The sequence below is a fragment of the Crassostrea angulata genome, chromosome 9 (assembly GCF_025612915.1).
Source record: "Crassostrea angulata isolate pt1a10 chromosome 9, ASM2561291v2, whole genome shotgun sequence".
Classification (NCBI taxonomy): domain Eukaryota; kingdom Metazoa; phylum Mollusca; class Bivalvia; order Ostreida; family Ostreidae; genus Magallana; species Magallana angulata.
The window spans coordinates 39,200,095-39,225,656 of record NC_069119.1 but is presented as its reverse complement, the minus strand read 5'-3'; the positions used below and the strand labels follow the sequence as shown (position 1 = coordinate 39,225,656).

The following is a 25,562-nucleotide window of genomic DNA, read 5'->3' as shown; positions in this document are numbered from 1 at the left end:
GGGGTCCCGACCCCCCCTGGAAAATGAAAATTTATTAAATTTAGATAGTAAAATTATCGCGAAAATATGCCTCGGACCCCCCTGGCAAACACAATTATCCTTCGGACCCCCCCTGGAAAAATTTTCTGGATCCGCGCATGTGTTGACCATTAACAATTGAAGATAAAGAGTCATCGTAGTCCATTTGATTTTCCCTCGGGCTGGAATGGTGATGTGTCACTGAATATAAAGCATCACAAGATGTGCATTGACAATCATTTGAAGGTTTTTTTATAATAATTTTTTTTTTTCACATTTTAATACATGCATTGTATATTATCTACTGTAGTTATCTCCATATGGCAAAAACAAATGAAGACATGTAATTTTGATAATGGCTTGTAAGTTAATTGAATAACTTGTTCATGTTTAAATTTTTGTGCTTCCTATAATTTGCCTTCCTTTTTTAAAACCCTTTCTTCAATTTTTTTTCTTATAAGGATACATAAAAATTCAACGCTATGATTAAAAGATGAGAGTTTATGTAAACCAATTTTTATTCGGGGTGACTTTATTTCGCGATCAACTGCCGATAAGCTGGTTCGCGGCTACTAATGTCCGCGACCAAGCCTTATCCAGACCTGTATTATAAAAACTAAAGACAAAGTTATTTGATTTGTGTTATACTTCAATTACAAGTATGTATGTATGGAGTATGGCAAATTCAGGCTGAATGTCTATCGTCGTAACCAAGTCAATATCTGATGTTAGTTTGATTTATTAGTTCTAAAAATAGTGCATATCAATATAACTCTTTTGCTAATTAAAAGCTAATTTATTAACAAGTACCGAAACTTTTCTTCGCAGTATCTAACAAATTTTGTACTTTAAAAAATGACAACATTTTACAAAGCAATTTTCAAAATAAATCAAGTAAATTTTCTGACCCTGATATGTGAAAATTGTATGGTATCATTAAAATCTTTTCGATTTTCAATTTAATTGGGGCATGGAAACACCTTCGATTTATTAGCCAAATGGAATCTCACTAAATTTTACTTCATAGATGTAGCATTTTCTTTTTAACTTAATCACTCCAAAGAGTTCAGATAAGTACAAACTGAATAGTCTTAGATTCAATTTGAAATGCGTAAATTCAAATATACTGTTAATATAACAGATTATATTGGTATTTGACGTACACTACAAAACATTTACACATAAAACCTTTTGTATTTAAAATAGAAAACATTCTATTTGATGTACAGATTATCATTTTTATAAATGCACTATAGATATATACGATATAAAACTGGAATAAAATTACTAAAATACACACAAGGACTCTTGGAATGTATGCTAAATAAATAATTAAAAAGAAAATGAATTAACAATTTTATTGCAATATGGTTTCACAAATACATCTATCGTCAAATAGCATAGAGGGTTTCTATGTAAGATATATTTCTATACTAAAGTTAATTGGCTATAACTGATCGGTGTTAAATACATCTTCTGCCTGTTTTTCCTCAATAGAAGTGAGTCTCTCTGTTTGTGGCGCTGACCTTTTGTAATCAGATGCTTTCTGACCGTTGACTGATAATGATGTGGTTTCTTCGCTTTCGTCCCCTGTTTTGGAAGGAACGTTATCTGTTGAATAAAAATATAAGCCTAGATGAAGTGAGCTACCGGAAAGATCCGTACTTCGTGTGTTATCTACTTCATTAATCATCACATCCTTTTCTTCCTTCTAAACGTAGTTCACACTTCGTAGTTTCACACTTCCAAAGTCTTACATAGTCTGACATACATTTAATCCTGAAGGTTATTATACATTAGGTTCTGGACGTCAAAAAATATGAAATCATCTAAAATCCTAAGCCTTTATCGTGTGGGTATTTTTTGTTAACATGGAAATGAAACATACACTTGAAATGTTTTACATGAACCAATATCGGGACCATTAGGCCATAGAACCATGATACAGGTAGGAGCAAAGAACATTTAATAACTTGAAGATATATACTTAATTTATTCATTATCAATAATGTAATGAAATGAAAAAGTTTCCAAGATTTCGACAAAAATAAAACTTGATTGGTATAGCACGGTGATTACATCCATACTTACCTTATCGTCATTCTACTAAATGATATTAAGTAATGTGGTTCACTATGCTCTAAATTTTTGATTATTTTACCGGTTGCCATAAAGATACCCCTAAGGTTCTTAGAATTAAGGTATAGGACTAAGGTTCATTCGTTAGGAACTAGTATACAAACTATAGGAACACAGACATGACAGCATGCAAGACAAAAAACCAATTCATACAGAACCAATCAGAAACACATACATACAATAAACAAAACTAAACAAAAAGTAACAATTGTATGTAATATCCTTTTCGAAATGTTGCCACACACGTACACAACTCATTCCGTCTAAGACTGGCCTGAATGTTTATTGTTTAAGTACACGGTACGTCGCACTTTACATATCTACACTCTTTAAATTTCGGTCATTAACGTCCCTTGTTTTGTTATAGGTGCGTTAAATTTGAGACCATTTCAACGCAAAAAATGGATTTTTCCCGAATTGCGTGATTTAGTCCCAAATCTAACGCACTTTAAATAAATTTTAAGTTATTATTTTTCAATCAAAGTGCAAGCACTGTCACGATTGCCGTTTTATACTGGTTAGTGCTAAATTCTTATTCTGAATGAGAAACCCGAAATTTACACCAAATTGAACAACACGACTGCTTTCATAAAACTATAAATAGTAAAAAAAAAAAAATCCATGTGTCTTTCTTACACTTGTATTAACCTCTTATATATATGATATAATACAATAAACGACATTACGTAAAGAATTTTGGGTTGGACGCGATAGTAGGATGAGTGGTAACATATTTTCATTTTCAAGATGGATAACATCACCTTAACACTGATTAAAGAAATATCTCTTATAGACTTTTAAGATATAGTTTAACATTATAAGCCTGTTAGATATCTTTCCAACAAACATGTTCATTTATTGACAAGACACTTTGGATATAGAGTCTTAATCAAGGAGGCTGGATGGTCAAGTGATTAACTATTAGATGTGCCTAAAATTTTAAGATATACCGTATAACCGAGGTTTTTTCGCGTGTCACAAAATTTTCAAAAATTGGGAAAATATGTAGCATTTTATATTTGCGTCTGTCATTTTTTTGCGATTTAAAAAGTTTCTTATAGAAAATGGTACAGAATATAATATCTGCGTTTTCAATTATTTGCGACATAAAAGTCATCGCGAAAAAGTAAAAATTATGTTATCGCAAAAATTATCGGATATACGGTAGTTAGTTAAGATAAAAAACTAATATTTAGTAAAGAAGAATGTATTTTATATTTTTAATGTGGATATTGTGCTATATTTTCACACAAAGCTATCTTTGTCAGTGAGATTAATACAGTCCAAAAATGGCCACTACCATCAAATCCTCTCATCAATAGACCAATCTACACTTTACAAAATTATGTCCCTTGTCGCCATCTTTGGGGAAAACCCCATATATTTCTCACAGTAGCCTTTGTAGTTTAGATGGTTGTAACTTCGTCATTTGACATTATATATCCACTTCCGATGTGAATTTAGATTGCCCCAACTTGGGAGGAATAAATCGAAGGAATAAATTAAATTCCAAGAGATTTCTCCACAGGAAGCAAACGTATTTGGTTGCATAAAGAACAGGGATGGGGTAATTGAAAAAAGTATTTGTAATTGAGTGTAATTAATTACATATTTCAAAGTAATTGAAAGTAATTGGAAATTGAGTCTGTCTTCAATTACAAGTAATTGAGTGTATTTAAATACATTCCAAAAATATTGTGTATTTTCAATGTCTTTTCAATTACATTTCAATTACTTTTCTTCAAGTTTAAGATATAATAAAGGTGTCTTATAATGATAAATATATTTTATACATGTTTGGAATGGACTTTTGTTTATACGTCAATAATTAAATGTCCCATAATATTTCATATGTTTATACAGTATGACACACTGCCCAGAGCAATAGGTAAAGATCTAATTTTGTGGAGGTGTGAACTCCTCCAATACCCAAGAACCCCAATTGATTTTGAACTGAACTGAACTGATTTTAGACTAAAGGGAATCAAAATATCTCATTCTTGTGAATAATAGCAATTAATATTTATATACTGATATGCTGTACTGCCAACAGTTGTACTTTCTCAATAAACATAATTTTAATATGTGAATAAAAATTAATTCACTATAGAGAAAATATTATTCAGAACCAAAAATGAACTCAACGGTACTTAATGAATTAAATCTTAAAGAAAATTTTCAAGAAATCTGATCTGAACTGAACTATACAACCTTTAAAAAAATAACCGTACATAAAGCCCTGTATATCTTAATGTCGTTAATATATGTATATGATCTCAAGATTTAAAAAAATAAAAATAAAGTAATTGAAATGTAATTAATTATATTTATCAAAGTAATTGAGAGTAATTAATTACATTTTAAAAAATCAATGTAATTGTAATTGCAAGTAATTGATAGTATTGTCAATGTATTTGAAAGTTATTAATTACTTTTCAAAGTAATTGACCCCAACTCTGATAAAGAAGGGAAAAGTTGTTTTCCCTCTTGACCTTTGAGTTGACACCACAAAGGGGAACAACCTTTGCAAAGTGTGGATTGAACTATAAAAATGCCACTTTTAAAAACCCCAGCTTGTATGCATGTCAAACAATTGAATAATTGTGAAACATATCCTATCAGAATCTTGTTTATGAGCGTACTTATCATTCAACAGTTTACAGCTGTAAGAGAGATTTCTAATAAACACACGGTGAATATTCGACTTATCTTCATGCAACACCAATAAACATAGATAGCCGTAGTTCATCCATTCTGAAAGTAGGACCGAAACTGATCCCAAGTGTAAGATTGGGTTGTTTTATTTTGCTTAACTAAACTGAGAAATTTAATCATTTACAAATAAATATTTCATATGAAAATAAATTGCATAGATTCCTCATTAAAAGCGAGGACAGAAGAAACTGAATGTATTTTATAATCTCGCAACTGGATTCACTACTCGCGTAAAAAAGGAATATACAGTTCATAATTCTTTTCAAAATACATTCAAACCAACGCTTTGCAAATCTACTTTGTGTGATTTTTTCTCTGTAGGTTGAATGTTGAACTTGTAATTATCTATTATAATAATGACATATAGCACAATATTTACATCTACCAAGTATGATTCCCTGTATTTCTTACGGAAACTTAAAGTCGATTCATACTTCTATAGAAACAGCCAGACTGAAATCTACAAGCCCCTTTTATCAATTGGTCGAAATCTTACAGCGGCTGAAACCGACGAGAAACTGATATGAATGAAATTGACACGCACTGTTTATCGATTAGTCAAAATCTACAGCGACCTAAGAAATATCACGGACTGCACGAAATAATCACGATGATATCAGACTCAAAGTCTCACAGTAGACGATTTGGCTGTTTCTTTTAGCTAAAGTACTTATGTACATTTACAGTACTTTAGTGAATTTTACTTACTTTTCGTAATCAATATATTAATTAGTCAAAAGAAAGATGTTAATATGAACAATAAAATGCTTTCTTTGATGATTCATGCGGGATATGAAGGTAGCGATCATTGTAGGAAAAATTTCCATAACCCGCTAACGCAGGTTATGTATTTTTTCTGCAATGTCACTACCTTCATATCCCGAATAAATCACTAAGGAAAACTTATTATTTTTCAAATGAATGCCTTGTTTCAGTTTACAAATTGGATCTTTCGACATAACTTACTCCCAAAAATGCCATGGATACCATTTCTAAATGTTTCCTTAATTGAAAAAAAAAGTTTTCTAAGCGGTTTTAAATGAAATAAAACAATAATTGCTTTTCTATGTTGACCATTGAAAAAGCATTAGTAAGTCACATTAGCATCAATTGCAGCTTCGAGCAGAGAATTCCAATTGATAATTTTAGCAGCCATTATCCTCGCAAACTAGAGCATTCACTTAAAATTAGCGTTCAATGATCCCATTAGCTCATTTTAGCATTAAAATACATGTAAATGAGAATAAAAGTAGGTCGTCCAAGGTCACTGCCTGTATGACTTTTGTTATTTATAGCTGTTCTAAGGTCTATCAGATGATTAAAACTAAAACCAAACCGATCGCAAGAAAAATTATATCAACAAAAAACTAATAACAAAACAAAAATAAAAGAAAAAAATAATTCTTCTTTCAAGGCATCAATGTGTGGTTAAAAAAACAGGATAATTCTACTTGTAAATGGCAAATAAAAAGAAATTATAACAACCAAAAAACCGCAAATCTCATGGTTTGTTTGTATATATATATTTTCTTTTGGAAACGATAAAATATGTAGATTATGAATCCTGGTATTCTAATACATGTACATATATAATTACACGTTATCGTGGAAAAAGAGTTTCTTTCCTCAAAATTTAAGGCACGCTTCTTTTTAACACAATTTATATAGGTAGGGTTATGATTTTTGTGGATTTTCCCTTAGAAATCGTACAGTTTCGGTTCTGAGAGCTTGCGATAACACAGTTTTGAGCATCGCATAAGCGATAAGAAAAATCATTGGTTCCAAAACATTAGATAGATATTTTGTGAAACAATATTTCTGATCAAGCGATCTATCTTGTGATATTTTTCCGTTTCCAAATTAGAGCAAGCAGGGATATATCATTTGGTTGCTTTACCCAATCCTAGCTCGGACAAAGATGGCCGACCGCTCGAGGAAATTCGAACATCACTGATAGACGTTCGAGCGGCGGACATTCGTCGGCCAGCCTCGCTTTCGACCATACTAGGGGTGACAGGGCGCCGAACTCTTCGACCTCCGTCAACTAGAATATCCAAGGAAGTATTATTTTCCAAAAGAAACCAAGAAAACACCAAGACAAGATCGGGAAATAGAAGGTTACAATTAAGAGAATTCAACACTGACTGAAAGATATTTCAGAGAAACCAGATGTCTACATATCTTAATATGCATCGTAAAGAAACACGTCTCAAGGTTATGTTTTAAATTGCAAGAAGACGATAGACCCTGGCTATTGCATAAGGTGGAGTACCAACCACTGACCCTGCACATAAGGCACTGTGCATCAAGTTTGCCTACAGTAAGAAACGCTAGGCCTGTGATTTTTACTTGATAAGACTTTTGGATCTAGAGAACATACGCAAGTTGATAAAAGTTAGCATGTTTTTGTACCTATGTTATAATACTACAAAATGTTGGCTTGTTTACATGTTCATGGATGCTATCATTAAAAATGATATAGAATAAATCAGCACCTATCCACAAATCAATTAAAATATATGATTAGGAAATGTAAAAGGTATCTTATTTTTGTATTTTTTTTATTTTAAGAGTGAGATAGAGAGAGGGAGGGGATAATTTTCCAGCCTAGTTTGTTTTACAGACTCCGACGAGAGCGGCGTCATTTTCCTTTCTTTCTCTTTGGACAAAGTAACAGAAAACCCATTTAGAATTACATTTCTTTTAAAATAGTCGAATAATTTTGAGCATTTCATAGTGTTTATATTTCTTTGTTAAATTTGAAGTTATTATTCACCAACCTTTGTTTGGTGAATAAATCTATAAATAATGCATCTTCATGGCGCATTAGAGGTTACTTGGTTAATCACAGAATTTACTTATACAAAAGTACGCATACTGACCAATAGTGACAAAGTACTTGGTTTTATTGAATATGTCCTTGTATCCTTGTCTGAATCTCGGGATTCTCCACGCGTAGATCAGCGGGTTACAGGCGCTGTTCATGTAGCCAAAACAGTACGCCTGGTAATAAAAAAATATGAATTGATAGATTGATTATTCATTGTATCATATAACGATTAACGTTAGCAAGTCTTTGAGGAAAAAAAAATATTGTATTAACCAGTGGGTTATATAACTAAAACACGTGTTGTGCTGAAAATACCGGTAGATAAAAGCTTATAAGTTTCAAAATACATGATACCTTTTCGATTCATTTATTGAATTCAATATTACACACTAGTGTAATTGATTATATACATATTCTCCGTTTAAAATTTGCATGTGATTGTGAGTTTGAAAGTGTATACTGTGGAATCATTAGAATTTGTAGTGGCTCAATTTTCGTGGTATTCGTGGGTATCTCTTCCCCACGAAATTACATCCTGGTCGAAAACAAATTTTAAAAGGTCTGTTTTCTTATTGAAAATTAAAACCGACGCATCCATTAATTAAAATGCTTATGTACGAGCAAAAAATCCATAATCCACGAAAATTGGCCCACACGAATTTAAATGATTCCACAGTAATGGCGGTTTTATCATGTACACTGCAATTTGTAACTTACAACTCGTACTTAACCTTTTATCTGTAAGTGATTTATTTACCATTGATTTTATAATAGTATAATAATAGATTTAACAATTGTAGTCTCATTATTCTTTAGGTAAACATATCTTAAAACACTCAAACGAACAAGGGTTTTGAATAGAATGGCGTGATTCTGGTCTTCAAAACCATCGTACATGTAAATGATACGGGTGGCTTTCGTAATCGCCTTCTAGCATGCTTATTAATTCTTAGCATTTGCCCATATCATATAACAAATCAAGAAAAGATATTGAACTGCCGGTTTCCTAAGAATAAACTTACCAACGGGTTTAGATAGTAGGGTATGTCATTCTTTTTATCCTTCACAATGGCCCCGTAGTTGGTGTAAACAATGTAGGGTAACCATGACAGCAGGAAACAGGCAAGGACGATTACCAAGGTCAAGGTCACACCCCTCTCACCCTGCGTGTTACTCGCCTCACCTGAAGACGATGACATTCGCCGCTGTTCGTGGGTATGATGTCTGATGTACATGAATATCCGGATATAACAAAAAGTTAATATAACGAGAGGGATGAACAGATTTCCGATCTGGTTCGCAATGTGAAGAAAGAATGTCTTATTTCCGATCACAGGGTATCTTGGTCCGCACTGCAGAGTTTTTTCTTTGAATATTGGTTCTGACATAACTGTCAAGATGCTGAAAATGAGGGCATAGATCCAAGCCAACCCAATTAGGATAAATGAAGTTCTACGAGACACCGGGTCATTGAAATTGTTCATGACGGCTACTCGTCGAACGCTGACAAACTTGTGGATACTGATATACATCAGCGTGTGTATGGACGTAAGTAGAGAAAGTGTTACGAGGAACGAGTTGAATTTACAGATGGACATGGACAGGTCCCAGCACTCTTTGTAGGCAGAGTGAATCGAGAATGGAATCACAATGGTGACCAAAAGGTCAGCGATGGCCAGGTTGAGCAGGAAAAAATTGGTCGTTTCGCCTCGTTCTCGCATGCTTGGGTTTTTTAAGATCACAATTATCACTAAAGTGTTACCCACTAGATCCGCCACAAAGATGACGGCAAGCCACGTAATGATAAAAAAGGTGAATACCGGTGAGAAGTGATCATGTTCTTCGGGATCATCACATGACACGTGGACGTTGAAATTTGACGCCATTCCTACCATACTTTCCGTTATATTTGCTAACATTTTTCAATACCTTCTTTCAATACAACCCTTAAAATCTAGAAAAAATAATTTGTTACGCAGAAAAGACGGAATATGGACGAAAGAAATTGACAAGCATGATTTGGTGACTCCCCTTTCCCCTTATGAAAACACGTTCATCAGATTGTTGTATTATAGTGACAAAGTGTGGTCCATTCCGAGGAATAGTTTTTAGTGTATTAACGTAATACGGATGTTTTGATGTGGTAGTTGCGATAATTGGGTCAATTTAATAATTAAGATCCTCTGATACCCTAGATTTAATTTGCCTGTCTTATCAGAAATCTTCAATTCTAAAATTCGTTGACTCACATCTACATTCCAAAGTATATTCTTTGTGTAGTTTACTTAATCAGTCTTGCTGATTAATTGTGGAGTTGTCAACGTGGTAGCTTCACTGCGTTATCAATTGTCCTGGAGAAGCGTCCCTGTAATAACGACAACTCTATAGCCCACCACTACAGTCGCTGTGTTGTTATCAGGTTATTGCTTACTGACTATTCACGACGTATAGATCCTATAGTGGTATGTATTTTGTGGAAACTGGTATGTTGAAACTTTTGCTGAATACTTTCAACAGATACGCCCGGACTCAGAACTTCAGGCCTTCAGAACCTCACCTCTACAAATAAAAATTCAATGTATGAAAATAAAATTTGAAAAATATAAAATGTTCATCGCCACATGTACAGTTTCTTGAAATAAGGCATAATTTTTCTATTTCGTTAACTTTGAAACTCGTCATTAACATTTGCTCTGATGATGTTGCTGTTTATGTTGAATGTCACTTCTAGGATTAAAGCTCTTAAAATAATATTACTTTTGAACGCAATCGATGGCATTAGATTATGATCAATACAGATGCCATAACATTGCAGCGGAAGATCAGAAAATGGTTGGATTTACCAAGACTCCTATTTCGTGAGTAAGAGACACACGAAGAAACACCGCAATGGGCAAATGAAGAGAATAACAGACAGTGGCAGTAATCAGAATGTATAAAATCGAAAAAACCAGATGAACCGATTTACCATAAAATCACGAATAGGCGGACGACATTGTTAAATGGTAACACAGACACTGACAGACGGACTAATGCATGATTAAAATTTGGTTTGTGTGTAATAAGACAATCGTTCAGTTAACTTCATCTTTGCAGCGAGAAATAACTACGCCATTCCAATGTCTCTGGCTCTTAGTTTATCAACAAACAAAAATATATGTTCAAAACAAAACTCTTAAAAAAAAATTCTTCTGCTGGATTCTTCGTAAAGTTTCTAGAATATATCCACAATTTTTCTCTTGATGCATCTATTCCATTCTTATCTCATAGATGATAGAGCTTGTGTGGCATACTTTAGTGCAAAAAATCAGACGGTTTTGCTTTATATATCTAACGTCAATCTATAAAACTATGAATGTTAATAGAATTACATCATCAGCCGGCGAAGGAAACGGGGCACTTAGCTAGAAGGTCATTAAACTAGCGATTGTTCCGGTGAAGTCATTAGTAATGACTGAAAACATATATTTATAATACTTAACATTCAGAAGTCAGTATCGCACAGTTTCTCTTGACATCATTTTACTGTAAAACAAATTACCATACCTTTGTTGATCAGTCCCGAAAAGACAAGGTATAAAATTAAGTTATCGACACTCCGTTTCAAAGCACAATTCCAACTAGACGTTCATGTCCATTTCACTGTTCGTGAAACATGGACAAAACAAAATAAGCAGAGACCTCAATACTGCAAACCTAGTGTTGTTCGTTATGTCCGCTTCGACAGTCTCCTATTTGCTGCACGGTAAGTGTGCACGTGTTGCACATTCCAGTGCTTACATTCGTGTGCGTTACAAGAGTCTTGTTCAATATCTTGTTGTGACGTAAATCCTAATCTAATTTTAGACGTGCAAATATTTGGCAGCAGGGGAAATCCCGCCGAGCATCGAGGGATGATCTATATTTAAACGATAACCGCCACAACCGAAATTCTGGATCAAACTTTATCTTTACATATGATCAGATGTTTACGACTTCACGACTAAAGTAAGGAAAACCAAGTGCTAACTGATTTCTGCGTTGCTTTTACCAACTGTTCAATGAAATCAAATATATGGTGTGAAAATGCAATCACATTCAGGAAATCAAAGACAATTAATAATTAATGTCCCTACATTTTTTTAACAAATGATAACCCCAGTGAATGCACACTGACATCATTATTTTTGTAGATACGTGAATTGTAGATAGTGATAGCACATGTAAAATTAATAGTATTCTTTGTTCAAATTGTTTTGCATAAAAGTCGATAGGTTGGTCATTCTTTGTGTCAATAGATTCAATTTATGGTTTCCTTTATCAACGGTCGCAATAAAATTCACGTAAAAGGCATATTCAGATGCTTCAGTTATGCTCTTAACATGAATTTAAGTTGAACAATAGTTATACAAACTTATTTTTTCCTACATTTTAATGTATCCAAAGATAAACGGCATGTGATTATTGAATTATGATAATGATGTTTGTCTTTCAAGGAGAATTACATAACTTTAAGCATTACAAAACGAGCCCATCTGATCGTCCGTGGGGTAACACATACAATGGTTTTTAATCATCATTGCATCGAACACGAGTTGACAAATACAGGTACGCACTACACTAGATACCCCCTCTGACACCTGTCATTTGTGTTTGATTTTAAAATCGTTGTGTGACTGTTGTTAATATAAAACAAAACAGCTGTGTTATCAGATATTTTCTTTATTTTATTAAGTTTTTTTACACTTAAAATACATTTTAAGTTCTCTAAAAAAAATTCTTTCACAAACAATAAAAAATAGGATAAATGATAAAAAATACGACATCAACAGAAAGGTGACGTATATTTCTTGTGTACAACTTTCTTTTAAATTTGATAAAATATTTCAAAGTCATGAGTTTTTTTCTAACTGGACTCTTACATATCTCTGATATATTACAAACTTGAAACAAAAACAAACATAAATGGAGTTTACAAAATGCACCATTATCTCAGTGCATAAATATTTTGTTTAATCTTTATTTGCAATCAAGCGTAATGAAGGCAGCAATGTCTTTACCAATTGAACTGCATCTAATTAGTTTGATACGGTGATTTTAGAAAAGTATTTGACACTGGTGTTTTCTTTATTTATTTGAACTGCATTTGTTTTCAATTTTTTCTTTTATTATTTTTTTTTTCAGATTCCACCGTAAAGTTATCATTCGCATGATGAAACTACGGCGTTCGCGTAGAATGTAAGGGAAAAAATCATTACCAATGCAATACCTCACAAAAATCGCTTTCTGGTTTAAACATATTTCACACAAATAAGCAAATGTCAAAATTTTCAAATCACTCAGCTTAGTCCAAACTCAAATCCTTGAAGGAAAAGTGTATGAATTTGAGATAAAAACTCAGACTTGAGGCTGAGTATTGACTTGAGGAAAGTTAGTGACGGTGGGACCTAAGATTTCCTTTTTCTCCTGAATGTTCTCTTCTGTCAAGCTGTTTTCTAAACGAGAAATCTCCTTGTTATTATTTCAACGCTGAAGCTGTGTCATGCGCTATTTCATCGAAGGCAAAATGGCTGCACGTTGACAATTTGGTATCCACTTTACATTCTTCCTGCCAAATAGTGCAATTCTTAATTCTGTGAGCCGTATAGCAATTCGCGTCGCTTTACCTTTTATGCGCTTACCACAATTGTTCCTTCTTTAAACCTGACAAAGAAAAATTATTCATATTATTTATACATGAATGTTGTTTAAAAGTTTCGGTATGATTTTTTTATGTTCTGCCTTTAAAATTTTCTTTCATATTTATGATTAACTCAGGTTTGAATCTAAAATCATATTTCATACGCGTATTTTTTCATAATATACATTTCGTCTGATTTTGAAGATTATATTTTCCATAAATCTAGCCTACATCAGACAAAAACTGGATATAAATAAGTTAAATCGATAGACGATTTACATGTTCTATAGTTAATACGTAAGAAAATATTCTAAATATTACAAAAACATACAATATCAGATAAATACTTAATAGACTATTAATTTAACTACCAGACTATTTTCTATAGTATTAAAATGCTCAGTATTTACATGTATATGAGCTATTTTAGTATGATTGAAAATTATCCAATAAATCTCATTCATGATGTTCCATTCTATTAAATCTGTGACAAATATTAGCAACATTGTAAACGTAACCAAAATGTAATTGCTACATACAAACTCCATGCCTGACTACTATTTCATATTCCACACCTGGATTGCTTTTCTGCATATTCGCTAGCCAAGGGTGGACCGAAAATCCTTGGCTAGCGAAAATGTGCTTTCTTAGACTGGAAAATGAAATGCAAATGTAGAAAATGTCTGTTATAGTTTACCTCAGATCTTTCCATTTCTTCAATTGGTTCTATTTTTCTGCAACTTTCAAAGATGAAATACATTATTAGGACATTTTGAGCTAGGAGTTGATTCAAATAAATTTACATGCACTCTTGGATATAATACATTTATGTTTCAAATTTCGGAGATAAAAAAACAAAATTTTGCGCTTTGTTCAAAAAAGTAGAAATACATTAGTTTGATACCATGAACCATGTCATCCTTAGATACAGTGTTATATTAAACATTGTTTAAATTATATTGTCATTACCTGAAGAACAAAAACGACCAATCTGTATGTTGTATGTGTCCACTCCTCCAAAGGCATCTCTATATACAATGGATATTGTCTTCAATACCCCAACAAACCCGACAAACCGTAAACAGTCGAGGACAGATATTTTGTCAAGGACCAACTCCTTAATATGTTTATGTACAGTATATAAAACATGTTTATAACGAAGCGCCAGGGACGGGTTATAAGCTTCGTTATAAGCGTAATTCGTTATATCCGTCAAGTTTACAACATGTAATATAGTCACGGGGAATGAAAGTCACTTCGCTGTAAGCGTCAATTCATTATAAGCGTGCTCGCTATAACCGTGTTTAACTGTATATAGAAATGGAATTTAGTGAAATAAAAAATATTCAAGTTGCAATGCTGCTGCTTATATTTTGCTACCGATCGTTTTTAATTGTGAGGCAAATCCAAACATGCTAATGTTTGGACTTGCTTCCCAATTAAAAACAATGATGTTATGTCATTAGATAAAACGCCTCGATCGACGCTGATCGAATGACATCTAAAACAGAACTAACAAAGCCCGATTTTGCAAGTTGCCAGAAACTGCAAGCAATTCAGCAGACTTTCGAAACCAAGGTTTTTTTCAAAACTGACTAATGGCCACTTTGTGACAAAATAAAAACCCAAAAATATTAGATCAAACGTACTCCTGACCTTATAGGTTTACAGATGGTTACAAATGAATATGAGGAGGTGAAGGAGAGAAAATAAACAAACATTTTTTTTTATTAATTTCGTAATATATTTTAAAAGGAATAAGGAAACATTCTTTGAGTATTATGATGTGAACAAATACGGTCGGGAATGAACAAATCAAGTAAAGCCCGAAGGGATTTATGATAGATTTGATCACGCCTCGACCGTATTTGATTATCTCATAATATTCTAGGAATGATTTGCTTTTGCTTATATTTGCATAATGTTGTGCAATTGAACGATTGAATATTAAAATAGTCATTGATGAAATGTTTTGGACAATACATTACAAAATTGATTTGTAGTGTTATCATAGACAAAGACACTGGAAAATTTAAATATAGGCATGTAGAGCCATTTTAACAAGACCTGATCCATTCCATGGATTTCGGGTAGAAGTGTCCAACAGCAGTGCGACTTATCTTATTCGTTGCTCATTGAGATCAACAAGGTTTTTATCCAACTCTAAGGCTTTATCTACACAATATATGCTTATTTTTCTTGATACCAGCGTCATATTTATTCAACTTGTTTTGGTGCACGAGTAAAATTGTAAAGCACGTAGCATCTTTTTTAAATGTTGGTGACCAGACTAATCAAAAAATCTTGACAAGCAAAATAATCAAAAAATAAAAACAAGAAACCCAATCCGCCAATCTTTAAAATTCTTATTCGTGGGTGTGTGGTTATGTGTGTGTAATGTGTCTATGGGGAGGGGGTCGTACACCCTAAAACTTCTATTCAAAATGGTTCTAGATGTTTTAAACATTTTGTTTTAACATTCAAGTTACTTCAATTAAGCGTGACTTTGCCAAACGGTTTTGAATCAAATTGATTCATTATAAATCAAATTCATTTAATTAATTATGTTTCGTCAATTTTCAATCAAGAAATGGTCCGATCTGATCAATATCGAACAAAGAAACAGGGTTTGTTTTGCGCATGGATTGACCATGGATTGACCATGGAGTGACCATGCTGATCTATAACTGTCACTAATTTAGTTAATCTATAGTAACCACGCATGCGTTTGATTACCCCCGGCTTCCCTTAGTGACAGCTGGCCGTTCTGTTGGTTTTAGGTTAAGACTTTGTAATCTGATTATGATGACTGCAATATGACTCCTGCTTACTCCCTCGGTACAAACTTCCTCGGTACATTTGCACGAATTTTAAAGCAAGTGGTACAGATGTACCATTGGTCTGCAAGCATGTATCCTACATTTAGTCAGTTGGGAGTTATTACAAACATACTAACAAACGTAGCAAAATTAAGTATGGTCATATGGTATATATAAAGATAGCATTGCATCAAGAAGACGAGGAAGTTTTCTTTCAAATTGAAATATGGTAAAAAAAAAAAAAACTGTGTTCAAAATCAAAAGTCCGAAAAAAAAACCAGAACAAGAGCAAAGCAAACACGGGCCTCTACTGTACAATAGTTAGAGGTAGGATCAGGTGCCATGGATAAGCATCCTCTACTGACCGGTCACACCCGCAGTGTGCTCTTTGTCGTAATCGGGATAACAGAAAAACCCGTCGACATTTCGGTGATTTAATTACGGTGATTCTTTACACCCAGAGTTTATTCCAATTTCCAAAAGGCCATAATACATATACTTATCAAGTATTACAAAGATGATTTGGTGAAACTTTAGGTATTTTTAAAGAATTTTTTATTGGTTTTTTTGTGTTTTTGTAAATTGAAAGATAATAGTTTGCCAAATGATGGATATTTCTTTCTGACATATAAAAAAATATTTCATAACATTTAAAAAATGTCACTGCTATTTTTTTTTAGTATTTCCGAAAAGCATATAATTATTCAATTATATCTTTTAACTCTGTTGACAAATCATCTGAAAAAGCTGCTCGATGACTTTTTGCACGTCTTTGAATAAAATATGCTTCATATTTCCTATAGAAATAGGTCTGCTTTAAAAGAAAAAGCGCAATTGGAACCCAAGAAAATTCCAACAGATTGCTGGAAGACCTGATTTCCAAAAACTACATAGATGTTGTCAATCAGAAAGTTTAACGCGAGCATTTTTTTTCAGAGTATTTGTCTACGCAATCTGAATGGTTTTTAACAACAAGAGGCCAATTGGCCTTAACGGTCACCTGAGTAGCATATATCCCATACACAAACTTGTCACGGAGTCTCATATATGCATCTAATTAATTAGGTTTCATACTGGAGTAGAAAAATTATAAATTTGTAATGACGACCACATTTCAAAAAGAACCGTGAAACATATAATTTTGGTGAAAAACTAAAAGATCTGGTCTACAAAATCATGAATTCAGTTTTCCTTTCAGGTGTGTGGGAGTAAAGAAGATAATTTTTTAACGTTATATGCATTAACATCTATACATCCATTTTGGCCCTGCCCTAGAGTCAAAACCAATCCTTGAGGGGACATGAAAATTAAAATTTCAGTAGTGGACTTCCTGGTAAACATAATTATTAGTCAGTTTTTTTATACAGATGTGTGAGAATATAGAAGAAAATTTTTACACATTTATTTATATGCATTAACAATATATTGCCATATTGCGCCCCCCCCCCCCCCCCTCTTCATGTCATGAACCCCTGACCAAGGGGCCATGAATTTCACTATTTAGGTAAAGGAGATTGTGGATATCATAACCATGTATTCAGCTTTTTGCCCACATGTGTGGGAGTAGAGAAGAAGATTTTTTAAGATTTAAAACAGTATTACTATATGGCCATATTGGCCCAACCCTAGAGCATGAACACCTAATGAAAGGGTCATGAATTTCACAACTTTAGTAGAAGCCCTCATGGACATCATAACCATGTATTCAGTTTTTTGCTCACATGTGTGGGAGAAGAGAAGAAGATTTTTTAAGATTTAAAAAAGTTTTACTATATGGCCATATTGGCCCCACCCTAGCGCCTGAACACCTAATAAAGGGGTCATGAATTTCACAATTTTAGTAGAGGCCCTCATGGACATCATAACCATGTATTCAGTTTTTTGCCCACATGTGTGGGAGTAGAGAAGAAGATTTTTTAAGATTTAAAACAGTTTTACTATATGGCAATATTGGCCCCACCCAAGAGCCTGAACACCTAACAAAGGGGTCATGAATTTCACAATTTTGGTAGAGAGCCTCATGGACATCATAACCATGCATTTAGTTTTTAACAAATATATATGGGAGTAGAGAAGAAGATTTTCTAAGATTTAATACATTTTTACTATATGGCCATATTGGCCCCACCCTAGAGCCTGAACCCCTGACCCAGGGGTCATGAATTTCACAATTTTGATAGAAGGCTTAATGGACATCATAATCATGCATTTAGTTTTTAACAAATATATATGGGAGTAGAGAAGAAGATTTTCTAAGATTTAATACATTTTTATTATATGGCCATATTGGCCCCACCCTAGAGCCTGAACCCCTGACCAAGGGGCCATGAATTTCACAATTTAGGTTGAGGGCCTCATAGACATCATGATCATGCATTTAGTTTTTAACAAATATATATGGGAGTAGAGGAGAAGATTTTCTAAGATTTAATACATTTTTACTATTTGGCCATATTGGCCCCACCCTAGATCCTGAACCCCTGATCCAGGGGTCATGAATTTCACAATTTAGGTAGAGGGCTTCATGGACATCATAATCATGCATTTAGTTTTTAAAAAACATATATGGTAGTAAAGAAGAAGATTTTCTAAGATTTAATACATTTTTACTATATGGCCATATTGGCCCCACCCTAGAGCCAGAACCCCTGACCCTGTGGCCATAAATTTCACAATTTTGGTAGAGGGCTTCATGGACATCATAACCATGCAACCAGTTTTTTCCTCACATGCGTGGGAGTAGAGAAGAAGATTTTTGAAAATTTGGCTTTTTTTGCATATTTGGCCCCGCCTGTGGCACCCCAGGGGTGGTAGAGCCATGAATTTCACAATTTAGATTCTCCTTACCATAGAGATGCTTCACACCAAAAATGGTAACAATTGGCCTGGTAGTTTTCAAGAAGAAGTTAAAAATGTAAAATTGTTAACGCACGACGCACGACGCACAGACGCACGACGACGGACGAAGACCAATTGCAATAGGTCACCTGAGTGACTCAGGTGACCTAAAAAAGATTTGTAAAGTTACAAATCGTCAAGTTCGTTCATACGTATTTATTATTCACACTCTACAGGGTAAATAATAGATTAGTCAACATATCAAAAAACATTTCGCCTCGCCATCTATGAGATTGGTCAACCCGATATATGTATGTAGTCAATCAGTAACAAGCCTAATAGGTAATAATATAGCACATAATCGGGGTTTTGATTTTCATTTATTGGCAATATTGGAAAGCATGCTTTTACTTTTATCTGTAATTCCATCTATCTGACAATTGAATGAAATATAAACGGTACATTAAGATTTTCAAATCAATTACATGTACTCGTGTTTTAAAATACATTGTACTTTCGCAGCATATGTTAATTTCAAATATTTCATGCTTAACAAGATTGTCATTAATTTTTCATTGAGTAGTTTTTTTTTCGTGCTCTTCAACTTACGTTTAAGAACAAATTTACATATGGTCAACTTAACCATATTTTGAACATCCGTTGCATGGGGGACGGGGGGAGGGGGGGGTTCGTGAAATACAACAAGATACGCATTCATCCCATTCAGAGATTCCATTAACTGTACTAACCTGCTTGTCCTTGACATTTCTGTGTGTGTTGGATCGTCCCAACTATGATTTCCTATTAACTACAAAACAGAAATGCAAAATATTATTATCAAAGAAAAATATTTTAACTATGCAACGAAATAAAAAGTCCACAACTGCATGATGGGTATACTGTAGTATATTTGATTACGGAGTTATTTTAAATAACTCTTATTTTTACTTTGTCAGTAAATGAAATATTTAAACAGGAAACTATAGTCTATATCATCTGTGTTTGTTATAAGCGTGTAAGCATTTACATGGGTTGAATTCAAACCAACTTGGATAAATCGTTTAAATCGTTTGGATGGAAATTATTGCTGTTTGAATTGTATATCGGTTACTAGAAATATCACGGCTAAAGGATTTATTTATCAAACTTGACATGCACGTGCGTTAAAACATGCACGCTCGTGTGCGACCTGTAAACTGACCTATAAAACGTCTGTCTGGTGTAGCTCGATGATCTATCGCATGAAGCAGTGGGTTCTGTCTGTATATCTGTACAAATTCATAAAACTTCAAGTCTGCTATCATTTTATTTTTACCAGGGTTGAGGCACGTAGCATCGTTTTAGAAAGGGGGAGCCTCGTCCAAATTATCTTGACAAGCAAAATTATGGAAATTCTCAAAATCATGAAAGTCCTAATCCGTGAGGGTGGGAAGGGGGGGGGGTATTCCTTGAAACTTTTCACTGTTGAATTCATTATTTTCACTTCCATTTATTACATTCTCCAAAAAAGTGGGGATGGGAGCAACTCCATGATATTTCCATTTTCTATATGTATATTCAAGAAAATTGTCTGCTGCGAAAAAAAACAAAAAATGGGTTGAGGGCATGCCCTCTCCCAAGCCCACCCCCCGAGGCTACGTGCCTGTTCAAAGAGCAGGGCTGATATCACAGGAAAACCCGAGCTATATAAACAAACCAAGTAGTCAAGATCGACATTTCCTAGCTAGAACGGCATTTTTCATGTACATTTAAACAGGTTTTTTTTTTTAAAGACAAAAATAGTTGCATTATTTTAAATCCGTATATATCGATGTTCTCTTCTACCTGCTTTCAAATATCTACATTGACTAAAATACGAGATGGGACAAAATAATCCACCCAACTCCACATATATCAATCAGGAAATATATTAGTTTTAAAAAAAAAATACATATCGTCAATATTCCACAACCATCCCCCAATATTCTCTCTCTCTCTCTCTCTCTCTCTCTCTCTCTCTCTCTCTCTCTCTCTCTCTCTCTCTCTCTCTCTCTCTCTCTCGCCTTACTGTGTGGGTATTGCGAGTCCTCGGTAGCACACGTACTATCCTACAGTTCACTATACAACATTCTGTATACAGCGTCACACACTATCTGTGTTTTGGAATTTCCATGAGGTCAAAAACCTATAACTTTTTTTTTTATTTAGCCGGGAGTAATAATTAAATAGGTCAATTTCTTTGGCGCATTTATAACACTGCAAGGATCAGCTGCGTAAAAATTATGTACCTTAAAACTAAATAAAAAGAAGTTTTACTAAAGTGGAAAATGTTGTTAATATAGGAAGGCACAGCGAGGTCAGTCAATATGCATGTACACGTACCAATTAACCAAACCGAAAGTGGACCATGGAGGCATGTATATATCTGCCGTCTATGAAATAGTCATTGTGCTCATCTGATGAACATGCAGTATGATCTTACCTTGCCGAGTTCCAGGTCATCAAAACATGAGTGTTTTTACGTTATGTCTAGTCTAAACAATTAGACTAAAACTGTGGCCTGTGTTTCTTACGTGTTCAGCAGAGGCAGGCGCGGATCTAGAGTGGGTCAGGAGTTCCGGACCCCCCCCCCCCCCCGGAAAAAAATCTAATCAATAGACCCCCCCTCTCTCTCTCTCTCTCTCTCTCTCTCTCTCTCTCTCTCTCTCTCTCTCTCTCTCTCTCTCTCTGGGAAAAAGGTATCTGTCTCGTTCCCCCCTTCTTTGGAAAACAATATCTTTTGAACTCCCCCACCCACCCCTGAAAAATGCACTGTCTGAGTATGTTGGTAAGAACGACAACTCTACTTTGTTAAAGGCTCCCGGACTTTAAATAAAAACTCTTTCAGATCTCAGTCAACAACTATATACTCGAGGAGGACTGATAAAATGTACAAATTCGATGCTTATCCATATAGACTCTGTAGCTTTATCATGTACGGTACCAGAAAATGTGTCCATTGGGGTGGAGTCCAAAGGATACTTTTGTTTGTTGGAAGAGCTGGGGGGCCAGATGTTTATTTTTACTCATTTTACTATGAGAAATTTGAAATAAGTTTACATTTTCCTCTAGATACGCCCACGCAAGAGTATTGTATTGTCCAAAGCTTGTGTCAGTACCTTGCGTTGACTTGAACGTTTACAAGTGTTTGAAAGATGTCATGTTGAAAATTTGAATTAACTGGGTGGCTTAATTGTCATGTTGTAAATTTTGTATTTACTGCCACCCGGTAAATTCAAAATTTACAACATGACAATGAAATCAAATTGCACATGAGCTATTATCTATTTAAAGATATTATTAATTCATTCCGATTATTATTATTTTTTTAATTCAATTTTTAAATCACAAAAATATATATTTGGATGTCTGTACATGAATACATTATTTAAAAAAAAAAGAACTAAAACTGTTATAATAGCGGTACTATTGTGATGACTGTGGTACTAGTACGTTAGCTGCAATAATGTAGCCCTCTCCGATTTTTTTTAAATCCGATGTTTACCCCCCCCCCCCCAAAAAAAAAAAAATCGGGACTACATTATGTTGCAGCTACTTGTATGTCTTATATACACGTCTACACCAAACGGACGCATTTAACTAAATATGATTTTGAATAAGGAATAAGGAATCGTTCTTTGAGTATTATGAGATGATAATTTTGGTCGGGGCGTGATCAAATCCAATAATTCAATAATGGTATACATGTATTTTAACTTTTGATGTTTTCTTTATTAGGCGACAGCTTTTATGTTCCATCGTAAAATGTTTAATAGGAAAATACTTGAATTGTCATTCTTTTTAAATACTGTTTAGATACCGTCATCTTCGCTAGCCAAGGGTTTTCGGTCCATTCCGCTCCCCATAAACGGAGTTGGCCGAAAATCCCTGACTAGCGAAGATGAAATAACGTTTATGAAATAAAATCGAGAGTCAAAGATACTTTATTTCCCTTTACTGTAGCCCAAAACTGATCGATATATATATATATAGTACCCTACAGAATCCGGCAGCAAAATACCGAGCTTGACGGTCTACATGTATATCTATACTAATTGGGTTAATCTGGGGGGATTTTACAGCCGATTGACGCGTTCGCTGGTCGTTTTAATTGACAGATGGTCCAAGTTAATCTGATGACCTGACTCATCAAAATCTGATTAAATAAGGAGTCTTGGCTCCCCATGCATGCTGGCTACAACAGTATCCCAACCACCCCCCCCCCCCCAACCCATCCTATACATGGTATGTGACGTCTTTGGTTCTTAATTTTAAATACAATGTAAAATGTACAATCTGGCATTTATGATATAGTAAGAGAAATAACTTTATCATACACCCTCTACATAATACCTTCCCAAAACTAATATGACCCCCAACACCCCTCTTTTTGTCTGAATTACAAAAGACGGCGAAATAAAAAAACCAACATATCTACTTAGGATTTTAAAAAATCGACTTAGAAACCAACTTTCTCTCTCTCTCTTTCTCTCTCTCTCTCTCTCTCTCTCTCTCTCTCTCTCTCTCTCTCTCTCTCTCTCTCTGATGACTCCACCTTGACAGTCCACTTTGTATATATTTACCACTCAACCTCTGTTAATTACACAATTAAAGTTGGTTGTAACACTCAAGAAGTCCCAATATATACATTATAAACATTACTTACATGTACATATGTTTGAGATAGCGGATTTGGTCACTGTTGATGCGTTTAGCTGTTTAAGTACAAAAATTATTCCAAAACGAAAGTAAATTAATAATTAATTTACGTGCCTAATTTCTTCCTGCTATATATATGCATATATATATATATATATATATATATATATATATATATATATATATATATATATAGATGTATTTCCGTATAAACTTTAGGAGTGCTGTTGGAACTGTATATAATTATATCAATGCGCTGAACCCAGAGTTCAGTAATTTCAGGTAATGTTTTTATAAAGAATTTTATTTTTAGGGTGGGGGGGGGTGGGGTGGGGTAATTTTAATAGTTTGTTGGAAGTTGTAGCAATCTGGTTGAATGATTTTTTTTTTATTATACAACGCTTCCTGAAAAAATTAAATTCAGTGAATTATTCTAAAAGTCAGCAGTTATCCATCTTTCTTCTCCTATTCGTCTGTCTTTCGCGTTCCTGACATTTATTACACACATTTTTTTTTTTTTAGTAAATTCCAAGTGTCAGCTGTTAACGCTAATTAATACCGACACAGATTTACATAATCATCTACAAATGTACAACCCACAACGGTAACGTGAACTAACACACGACTATTGACTCAAGCAGCAACATGAATGTTACATTCATTCCATTCAGTAAACACACGGCTTGGTGTGTCATTTTAAATAATGTTAAACCCAAAGATTAATTTGCATGCATGTAGTAAAAAACACACTCAAGGAGAGAGAGAGAGAGAGAGAGAGAGAGAGAGAGAGAGAGAGAGAGAGAGGGGGTAATATTTTCACTATCTGTCAAGCAAAGAAGAGTGGATCAAACTAGATGGAAGGGTTTTCCGACACGGTAGTGACTGCATCGAGTATAATTATGCACTTCATAATACCAGAGGGAGTTTTTTTTCGGAGGGTATGTAGCCACAGCTGAACAGTTTGTGGGATACGATCGTCAATGAAAGCTGACATTTACCAACCCATGCACTACGCGGGGTAATCCGACACCGCCTTCATTCATTTTTTTTTTTTACCTTAACTAAAGTATCAAAACAGAAAACAGGGCCGATGCGTTAGTCGTAGGTTCTTCATTCAAAATAACCTCCTTTCCCCCCTTTCCCAAAATTATTTTTAAAGAATTACTTTCGACCATTTCAAATCTGATCAGTAGAAAATCTCTCTCTCTCTCTCTCTCTCTCTCTCTCTCTCTCTCTCTCTCTCTCTCTCTCTCTCTCTCTCTCTCTCTCTCTCTCTCTCTCTCTCTCTCTCTCTCTCCTTACCTATTTTGAGTCCCTAGTCATACACCTTAGCCATTAATACATCACACTTGCCTGTAAGTCTGCAAAAAATCAGCACGACACAAGCTCATATTTTGGCGTGCATTACAGAAGAGAGACAACTCTTCTCCGTAAAATATCAAAGGAAGGGGGGGGGGGCTCAGGACTGCTCGACCATTCCCTCTAGATCCCCACATGCTAATGTATTGATCTCATCTTGTTTTTAAACTTTCAAATATTTCATTGAAATTAAGCACAGTGTATAGTGCATATAGTACAAGCACTGTGCTTCCTCCCACCAAATGTGAAGTGTATACTGTGGGGTAATTAAGATATAAAAAGTTTTATTTAAAAAGATATTTCTTTAAGTTTTTAGTTTAGTTTTTTAAATACATGTAACTCTAACGTAACGTATCCAATATGCATATCCTAGTGTAATGATTTAATGTTTCTATAGTTGACTAGCACATCTACATGCATCCTCACAATGTGAAGGGTCCTGAGTCCACGAGTGGACTCAGGACCCTTGACATTGTGAGGATGATCTACATGTACCTAGGGGAATATA

The 25,562-nt window shown here is 34.2% G+C and overlaps 1 protein-coding gene across 9 annotated transcripts; it reads right to left on the bottom strand.

The window, feature by feature from the left end:
• Positions 1 to 1,362: 1,362 nt before the first annotated feature.
• On the bottom strand, positions 1,363 to 25,018 carry LOC128162739 (galanin receptor type 1-like). 9 transcript variants are annotated; one of them, XM_052826088.1, is made up of 7 exons: positions 24,998 to 25,018; positions 20,220 to 20,286; positions 19,768 to 19,826; positions 8,725 to 10,261; positions 7,755 to 7,875; positions 6,770 to 6,916; positions 1,363 to 1,629 (listed from the first exon to the last, which is right to left on the bottom strand). In XM_052826088.1, the coding sequence occupies exons 4-7, from the start codon at positions 9,619 to 9,621 to the stop codon at positions 1,466 to 1,468; spliced, it is 1,329 nt and encodes a 442-aa protein (XP_052682048.1). In that variant the 5' UTR covers positions 9,622 to 10,261; positions 19,768 to 19,826; positions 20,220 to 20,286; positions 24,998 to 25,018; the 3' UTR covers positions 1,363 to 1,465. The 9 variants fall into 9 exon arrangements, with proteins under 9 accessions (XP_052682048.1, XP_052682047.1, XP_052682046.1 ...); XM_052826087.1 differs by lacking the exon at positions 24,998 to 25,018 and adding an exon at positions 23,703 to 23,776; XM_052826086.1 differs by lacking the exon at positions 24,998 to 25,018 and adding an exon at positions 21,480 to 21,602.
• Between the last annotated feature and the right edge of the window lie 544 nt (positions 25,019 to 25,562).